General features: G+C 31.2%; 1 protein-coding gene across 1 annotated transcript in view; it reads right to left on the bottom strand.

Annotated features, from left to right (window-relative positions):
- Positions 1–3,780: 3,780 nt before the first annotated feature.
- Positions 3,781–10,268, bottom strand: part of LOC114326542 (CCR4-NOT transcription complex subunit 6-like) — a 39,047-nt gene continuing 32,559 nt past the window's right edge. The window contains exon 3 of the mRNA XM_028274936.2: positions 3,781–3,994. Coding sequence (XP_028130737.2) covers positions 3,781–3,994 — 214 coding nt within the window. The remainder of the gene's footprint in view (positions 3,995–10,268) is intronic.

The following is a 10,268-nucleotide window of genomic DNA, read 5'->3' as shown; positions in this document are numbered from 1 at the left end:
GATTGAACTGGAATAATGATGCGGCTGTAATTTCGTGTTGCAACGAAATTGACAATGGTTATTTATTTTTTACATTTCAGAATATTAAAAAAAATCAAAGTACATTAATATTATGATATCAATTTAACATTCTTGTAAATAACGTTTTATATGAGATATTCCTGTTCTTACAAAGGTGTTTTTTCTAATTATAGAAATGATGATTATTTGAGCTATCTTATTTGAACTATCTTAATTAAAAGCGGTTATTAAAAATTCATCAAATACTACAGACCATTAGTCCTGCGTAATGAGAGGGTTGGAGGAAAATCGTATAGATATTATCGATACTCCAAACTGATCGAAGACAATATACCTACAATAATGAATAACGAAGACAACAATAAATATCAAAGGCATAATGCAACCATGATCGTAAAATTATGCAAAGATAAGAAATGTACAAAAATCAAAAGAAGAATGAGACAAGAAGACACGTCATCTTCCAAATTCTTCTTCTTCTTCGACAGAGAAATGCTCTCCCACCGATTTGCGGACGACACAGTTCTGATAGTAGATCACTTAGCGCCAGTCAATGAGAGCAAGAACAGGATATTACCTCCGAATTCTATCCTACTGCATGGATTTTAATGAAATTTTGGGAATACCCTCTACTTATCTCCTAATTCAAAGTCTACCCTATTTACTATGGCACTTCTATCTTGGGGGCGGTTCCCATCCCTTCTCGGACTGACTAGAGAACCACGGAACTGACTAGAGAACCTAATTCTAAGCAAAAACTGTTCTATAGTCGTTTTTTGAATGCTTAATACTTTTTTAGTTATTCGTGATTGAAAATTGGCCATTTTCATTGAAACATAACACCTTCTCGAACGGTTTTTTGCGAATACCTCAAAAACTATGCATCTAACTAAAAAAACTATAATAAAACATTTTTGTAGCTTATAGAAAAAACAAAGAGACTCGTTCCTTCATAAATCTTCTAGTTATAATACAAAAAGAGATATGGCAGGTGAAAAAGTTTGTTTTTTTTTGTGCATGCTCAAATCGGTGTATTCAACTTGAAATAACAGAGAAACGGTGGATTTTAGGTGTATAATGCTACCAATACCTTTTGTAGTGCTTGAAAAGACCTTTAAAATGAGCAATATTAAATGTCGATCACATTCAAACTAAGCGAGATATGGTGCAAAAAAATTTATGACTAATGTATTTTAAGAAAAAATGGGAAGTTTATTTATTTAACCCCTCATTAATCAGAATTTAAATGTATCGTTTTCCTTCTACAATACCTTTTATTATAGTGTTATGTCTATGTTCAAAAGTTAGACGGGTTTAAAATGAATGGTTTTTGAAAAAAAAACAAGATCAAATTATAGAGCGCATTTTTAAATTTTCTTAAAAATCTTCCTTTTTCTCCATGCAACTTGAAAATAATAAGAGATACAGTAATGAAAAATAAAAACAAAATTTTTATCTAAAAAAATCCTACATTGTTGTAGGGTATCTTTTTTTCGTATCTCTTATTATTTTCGAGTTACATGGAGAAAAAGGGAGATTAAAAAAAATTAAAAATGCGCTCTATAATTTATTTTATTTTTTTTACCATATCTCTTTGTGTATTATAACTACAAGATTTATGAAGGAAAGAATCTCTTTGTTTTTTATAAGCTACAAACATGTTTTATATAGTTTTTTTAGTTAGATGCATAGTTTTTAAGGTATTCGCAAAAAAAACCGTCCGAAAAGGTGTAATTTTTCAATGAAAATGGCTAATTTTCAACCACGAATAACTCAAAAAGTATCGAGTTTTCAACAAAAAATATAAAACAGTTTTTGCTTAGAATTAGGTTCACTAACTACTTCCGTGGTTATTTTAAACAAAAAATTTTCCACAAAAAATTTTCCACCCCCTTGAAGGGGGTGAGAACAGCTCCCAAGATAAAAAGTGCCATAGTATATAGGGTAGACTTTGTTTCTTGAGCTATTCCCTACTTACAGTAAAAATATCAAGTAAATCGATTTAGTAGGATGTAATTCGGAGCCAAATACCCTCATTAACTGCCCTAATTGGAACTATGCTTATTGAATTAGATGCCGCCTGTAAGGAAGTTAGTTGGTTTAAACATAAATTCTGGAAATACACAATACGTGAAAAATCTGGGACCAAGTGAAAATCCAAAAGTCGACTGAAACGAAATAGTATTAGTTCACAAGTACAAATACTTGAGACAATGGGACCATGGATTTGTTTACCTTTGTTTTAGAATCCATCCTAACGGATGGATGCAGACGGAAGAGGTAATATAAAGAAGCAGCTAGTTACAACCTTTGCAGATGATATAGGGCATATCACAAGATCAAAAATTGAACTTGAAAATTTGTAAAAAACTGGAGGAGTCAGTAAAGAAATTTGCCATTTAATTAATATTAACAAAACAAGTAGGTGCGCAGGAAAGGAACCATACAATTAAGGAGTATGGATGGCAAAGAATATAAATTTGACAAGGTGAGTAATTTTAAGTACCTAGAGTTAACTGCTATAAACAAGTCAGAGGATCGATCATATAGAAATTGAACAAACTAAATGGCAAGAAGAAGTAGAGCTATTGGAGGCTTAAATCAGATGCTTAACTCTAAACTGATCTCTAAACTAAAGGGAGAACAGACTTTAATACAACTTGCTGTAATTAATTGACAGAAGTAAAACGTGGTTTTAAAGCTAAAAATATCCTTGAATTAGAAATGTTGGAATATGCTGGGAATGGCAAAACATGGACACAGAAAACAGACGAAATAATGGGTTTATCAGGTTTAGAGTTAGTAATACGGAATTAGGAACTGGAAAATCAAAACCAGGAACAGACAGAAATGGAGAGAAGTAGTAAAGAAAATCTAAAATATCTGCAATCTGGCTGCTTGAAATATGTTAGTTTATGAGGTTGCAAATCGCCATTTATTGAGCAGAAAGCACTGGGAAGACAAGATATGCTAGAAGATATACATACTAAAGTTAAAACGGATACTATGCAGTTCAAATTTGACAAAAGTGGCTTTATGGAAGGCCTATCACTGGATTGATATCAGTGATTGATTGGTGATAGCAAGTTATGTTAGAAGATGACAAAGGTTTAAAAAAATTTTAATGTCACAGTACGAAATAAAATAACTAAAAAAATATGTTTCTTGAGCTGCTTACAGTTCAGGACACACAAAACACGAAATCCTGCAATTAATGTCAAACCTAACTTCACATCCAATCAAAAATTCTAGGTCATTATATAAATAGAAACAAATAATTCAATACGACTACCTACACACAATTGAATCGTTATACAGTGAAAGTGAACACATACTGTATTATACAGTAGAATCCCTCTACAACGAGAACTGAAATGGCGGACTAATTACCTCGTAATAAGCGGATCTCGTTATATCAGACAACAATAATATTGAAATGTTTTGATGCTTCTTACGTAGTTTATTAGGTGTCGATGGTCGATCTGAACGGTGAATAATGAGACTTCGCCATCCTAAATTGTAAATTTCGTACATCATTCAATATCGGTCGATAAACAGGAAGTTTATTACAGGCGGCGGAGTTTATTACAGCACTGGCCTTGATAATAACACAGCTGTGTATATACAGGCAGTTGGGGTATTTATTTATAGCCATTACTGCGCTAAAAACAGGTAAAAAACATTTTCTTCCATTTAATTTTTCCTCGTTATAACCAAATATGCCTCGTTATAGAGGTTACCACGTAATATCCACGTTCGTTATAGAGAGATTCCACTGTAATTAAATAAATGCTTACCTTGTAAATTATCCAGCATAAACGTTAGCAGCTTCACTGTCCCATTTGGTTCATTATAGATGGTAAGGATATCCTTGTTAAGAGGATTCCCACCTAGATTGAGACTCAGGAGATTGAATAACTTGCCAAGCTCATACGGGAGTATTCTTAAAGAGTTATTCGATAAATTTAACTCCCTAAAAACAAAATAAAACTTTAAATTCGAGGGTAACAATGTTTAAGTGCAAAGGCGCAAAATTTCGCCTGTTAAAATGTTCAATAATATCATTATAAATTTCTTATCAGATACACGCATGGTCTTATAAGATTTGTACTCGGGCATGATATTTTTTATGATTTAAGTTCAGATTTGCATCCTTTTTTATCTTAAATGTTATATCACTTTATCAGAGATCCATTATTGTTTTTATTGTATTATTATTGTATTGTATTATTTATTGTATCACTATATTGTTTCTGTTTAATTTTGTATTAGGGATAGGATTGTATATTCTTTCTTGCAACTGGCTGAATGACTAATGTCTATGCCATTAAATAAAAAAAAATGTTCAATGTGTTTTAAACATATTCATTTTTTCGAATCCTGAGAAAACTAATAAGTATTTTTGAAACATTTAAACGCTAAATGAAAGATTACGTTATTGCCGAGTGTCGAAAGTCCCTGAAAACTTCTATAGTGTTTATTTTAATAAGTTACAAGGGTAAAAAAACAGAAAATTTAGTGTGACTTAATTTCAAATATCTCATTCAAAAGAAACTTCTTGGTTATTCTGAGGGACTTTGGGCTCTCGGTAATAATGTAATCTTTCATTCTGCGTATACATTTTTCAAAAATACTTATTATAGTGCAGCCACTGAAGGTGGATATGAGCTATTACCTCCGATTTCGTTGAACCTCCATCGATTTGCATGAAAATTGGTGAGTGGTTAGAGGATATCTCAAGGAACAAAGGTGACATGGTGTCAACTTGCGCTTTTAACCTGGGGGTGGATGCCACCCCTCCTCGGGGGTAAAAATTATTTTATTAAAAATAACCCCACAATTCGATAGAGGGACAAATTATAAGCAAAATTTGTTATACAAAGTTATTACAATAAATCAAAACTTTTTGAGTTATTAAAGATCAAAGATTTTAATTTTTCGTGAGAAAAATTCATGTTTTTAACCGATTTTTCATAAATAACTCAAAAACTATAAGTTTTTACAAAAATTATTATCAAAATTGAGGCTAATAAAAAATCAAATAAACTCATTACTAGAAAAACCTTTCTATGTTAACTAAAAGTAAGTTATAGGTAATTGAATGTATATTTCTTTCATCGAGTACCCAAATCTAAGTATTCAAGCTTAAATACCGGTAAAATGATGCATTTTATAACATAAACTTATTAAACATTTGTCAAAGTTCATAGAAATATCTATCAAATAAGCGCTCGACCAAGTCACCCTGAACAGTCACTCTGAAACTATAGGATTCGATCCATTATATGCTAGGGCTAGACTTATGAAGATAAAACGAACCAACTGTTGAAGAAGTCCCCATTAAAGGCTGGAAAAGTCCAATCCAGCGTGCAAGAGAATGAGCGCCGCAGCGGAGAATATATACAGGGTGTCCCGAAAATATTGGTCATAAATTATACCACAGATTCTGGGGCCAAAAATAGGTTGATTGAACCTCACTTACCTATATACAATAGTGCACACAAAAACAGTTACAGCCCTTTGAAGTTACAAGATGAAAATCGATTTTTTTTCATATATCGAAAACTCTCAAAGATTTTTTATTGAAAATGGACATGTAACATTTATATGGCAGCAACATCTTAAAAAAAAATTTAAGTAAAATTTGTGCACCCCATAAAAATTTTATGGGGGTTTTGTTCCCTTAAACCCCCCCAAACTTTTGTGTACGTTCCAATTAAATTATTATTGTGGCACCATTAGTTAAACACATTATTTCTAAAACTTTTTTGCCTCTTAGTACTTTTTCGATAAGCCAGTGTTTATCGAGATATTTTGAATATTTGTCGAATCCACCACATATTTGTATATGCTTAAGTACGATTATAGAGACCTGTTAATAATCTGAAAATTTATTTATAATTTACCTTTTTAGGTATGTTTTGAAAAAGAAGCTACATCTCGATAAAAGGTGACTTATGAACAAAAGACTAAGAGGCAAAAGTTTTAAAAATACTGTGTTTAACTAATGGTACCACAATAATACTTTAATTGGAACGTACACAATCATTTGGGGGGTTTAAAGGAACAAACCCCCCATACAATTTTTACGTAAATATATTGAAAAAGAAGCCGCATCTCAATAAAAACTGACTTATCGAAAAAATACTAAGAGGCAAAAAAGTTTTAAAAACGTCGTGTTTAACAAATGGTACCACAATAATCAATTAATTGGAACGTACAAAAAAGTTTGGGGGGGTTTAAGGGAACAAAATCCCCATAAATTTTTTATTAGGTGGACAAATTTCACTAAAATTTTGTTTCAAGATGTTCCTGCAATAAGAGTGATACATGTCCATTTTCAATAAAAAATGTCTAATAGTTTTCGATATATTGAAAAAAATCGATTTTCATTTTGTAACTTCAAAGGGCTATAACTTTTTTTATGAGCACATTTGTACTAAGGTAAGTTAGGTTAAATCGAACTATTTTTGACCCCAGAATGTGTGGTATAATTTATGACCATTCTTTTCGGGACACCCTGTATATATAACTACAAAGCACAACCGAAGAAATTGAGATTTGTCGAGGTGTGCGTCAGGGTTGTGTGCTTTCTCCACTGCTATTCAATATACATAGCGAAATAACATGTCGGGAAGCGCCCCTAGAGCAAAATATTGGTATAAATTAACGTAGAGTTAATTAACAATATACGATACGCTGATGACACGCTATAATAATAGTAACAGATAACCTAGCACAGTATTTGCTGGAAAATATAAACACTCATACCAACAAGTATGGTCTAAAATTGAACATTGCACATCAAAAAGAGTAAATTTATGATTATAACAAATCAAGATGTTTTGCTGAAGATGGAGAAGGAATGCGAAGTCATAAAAACAATACAAACGAGAAGACTGGAATATTTAGGCTACATAATGAGAGGGGAAACTCCCTGCTAAGGCTCATAATCCAAGGAAAAATCTAGGGAAAGAGAAATGTGGGGCGTAGAAGGATTTCCTGGTTGCGAAATTTAAGGGAATGGTACGGGTGCAGTTCAATACAATTGTTCGGAGCTGCAGCCAACAAAGTTAAAATTGCTGTGATGGTAGCCAAACTCCGATAGAAGCCGGTACTGCAAGAAGAAGAGAAAGCAAAAGGTATAAACCCCTCCTACAAGCCATCCTTCAGGGAAAATATTTGGAAAGCGAGGTTTAGTAGTCCATTGAAATGTTACATTTAGGCCTTTCTCACACACAGCTACTAAAAAGAAACTAAACTAGTTGGTAACTAGAATTATCAACTGGTTATCAACTATGGCTCGCACACTACGCTACTGAAAATTAATAAAACGAGTCACTTCTTGACTGTACTTTGTACTGAGTAGCTTTGATAGGCGGAGTTTAAGTTTATATATTATATGTTGTTCAGAAGTTATTTTCTTGTGGAATTTTTGTCATTAACTAGTTTTTGATGGGAAATAAGCCATAATTTTACTAAAAAATGATTTTATTAACGTTTCGACGTCCAAATTGGATGCCGTTGTCAAAATACAAAAAATATTAATTAATTAAACAAAAATGTTGTTGCTTAGTAAAAAATTCTTCTAATAATTTATTTAATCTGACTCATTTATATCGGCAATTATATTATACATAGACATATACAGCGTGTCTACTTAAGTTGGAAACATATGGGAAACTTTTTTATTATTAATTTTACGAAAAAAAGTTATTTTTTATAAAAAGTTCTGCATGCCCCAAAACCTAAGATTTAATCATCAGATATCCAATTTTCTTAATATTATACGAGGTATGTCAAAAAATATGAATTTCGGTCAAGGGTAAAGTACCTTTATTTCTCTCAATATCGAAATGATACTGTATGATAAATGTACGATAAATTATCATACATATGATAAAAAGTTGTTTGAAATTAAGAACTAAGATCAAATATGCAATTACATGCTTCTAGTTGAAAAAAAAATTATGGATACCCAACATCGTTTTTAATTATTACAAATATGATTATTACTCTTTTATTATTCACTTAACGAAAAAAAGTTATTCTTCATAAAAAGCTCTGCATGGTCTAAAATCTAAGACACAACCATGATATAACTTTTATTAATTTTATACGAGGTGTGTCAAAAAATATGAAATTCGCTGAAGATTATAGTACCTTTATATTTCACAATATTTCAATTAGAAGGATGTAATTGCATATTGAAACATAGTTTTTAATTCTAAACAACTTTTTTAATAAGCATTTTCCATTATGAGAAAAATAAAGGTACTTTACTCTTGAGTGAAATTCATATTTTTTGACATACCTCGTATAAAATTAATAAAATGTGATATCTGATGGTTGCATCTTCGGTCTTAGGACATACAGAGCTTTTTATAAAGAATACATTTTTTTCGTAAACGTAATAATAAAAGAGTTATCGTATGTGTAATAAATAAAAACGAAGTTAAGTATCAATAAATTTGAGAAAAATTTGGAAAATATTTCTTTCCAATTAGAAGCATGTAATTGCATATTTGATCTTAGTTTTTATTTCCAAACAACTTTTCATAATAAGAATTTTCCATATTGAGAGAAATAAAGGTACTTTACTCTTAAACGAAATTCATATTTTTTAACATACCTCGTATAATATTGACAAAATTTGATATCCAATGATTGAATCTGAGGTTTTAGAGCATGCAGAACTTTTTATAAAGAATAACTTTTTTCGTAAAATGAATAACAAAAAAGTTTCCCATATGTTTCCAACTTAAGTAGACACGCTGTATTATACATTTTAAAGTAGAAGACTTTAAAATGATATTGTTGTTATTATTTAGTGTCACCGTTGCATGTAGTTGTATTTTTAAAGACAGATCACATGTTATAATTTTCTGTGACGGATATTATTGAGTTGGGGTTGATTTCATGTAATCGAATGAACTATCTTTTAGTAAAGTCGTCCCAGGAACGCAACTCATAAATATTGGCAATATAATTTTAAAGTCTTCTACTTTAAAATGTATCCTATGTCTGAATTGACAATATAAATGAGTCAGATTAAATAAATTATTAGAAGAATTTTTTACTAAGCAACAACATTTTTGTGTAATTCATTAATATTTTTTATATTTTGACAACGGCATCCGATTTGGACGTCGAAACGTTAATAAAATCATTTTTTTAGTAAAATTGTGGCTTATTTCCCATCAAAACTAGTTAACTGAGTTTATATAGGCACGGATGTTTTCCACTTCTTGCACTGATTTTATATTAAACGACTCTTCCGCCAATTTCGCGTGTTAAACTTTAATAAAATATCACAAAAGGCTGGAAACTAGTCCCCAAGCGACCTGCATGCCCAGTCCGCCGTCGACTGATCACTCCCGCATTATAGACCGGTTGCTAAATAGTAGCGCTGTGTGCGGACACTCATTAAAATACATGGGCAGTGACTACTAAGTAACTGATTGGTAACTAAAGTTATCAACTGGCTTCTTTTTAGTAGCTGTGTGTGCGGATGGCCTTAGGCCTTTCGCACACACAGCTACTAAAAAGAATCTAAACTAGTTGGTAACTAGAATTATCAACTGGTTATCAACTATGGCTCGCACACTACGCTACTGAAAATTAATAAAACGAGTCACTTCTTGACTGTACTTTGTACTGAGTAGCTTTGTTAGGCGGTGTTTATATAATATGTTGTTCTGAAGATATTTTCTTGTGGAATTTTTGTAATGAACTAGTTTTTGATGGAAAATAAGCCACAATTTTACTAAAAAATAATTTTATTAACGTTTTGACGTCCAGATCGGAAACAAAAAGGTTGTTGCTTGGTGAAAAATTCTTTTAATAATTTATTTAATCTGACTCATTTATATCGGCAATTCAGACATATATTATACATTTTAACGTAGAAGACTTTAAAATGATATTGTTGTTATTATTTATTGCCACTGTTGCATATAGTTGTATTTTTAAAGATAGATTACATGTTATGATTTTTTGTAACGGATATTCTTAAGTTGGGGTTGATTTCATGTAATCGAATGAACTATCTTTCAGTAAAGTCGTCCCAGGAACGCAACTCATAAATATTGGCATTATCATTTTAATGTCCTCTACTTTAAAATGTATAATATATGTCTGAATTGCCGATATAAATGAGTCAGAATAAATAAATTATTAGAAGAATTTTTTACTAGAAAACAACATTTTTGCAACAATATGCAACAAGCATATTGTTACTAAGCAAC

The sequence above is a fragment of the Diabrotica virgifera genome, chromosome 7 (genome assembly GCF_917563875.1).
Source record: "Diabrotica virgifera virgifera chromosome 7, PGI_DIABVI_V3a".
Lineage (NCBI taxonomy): Eukaryota > Metazoa > Arthropoda > Insecta > Coleoptera > Chrysomelidae > Diabrotica > Diabrotica virgifera.
This window is presented reverse-complemented; position numbering and strand designations above follow the sequence as displayed.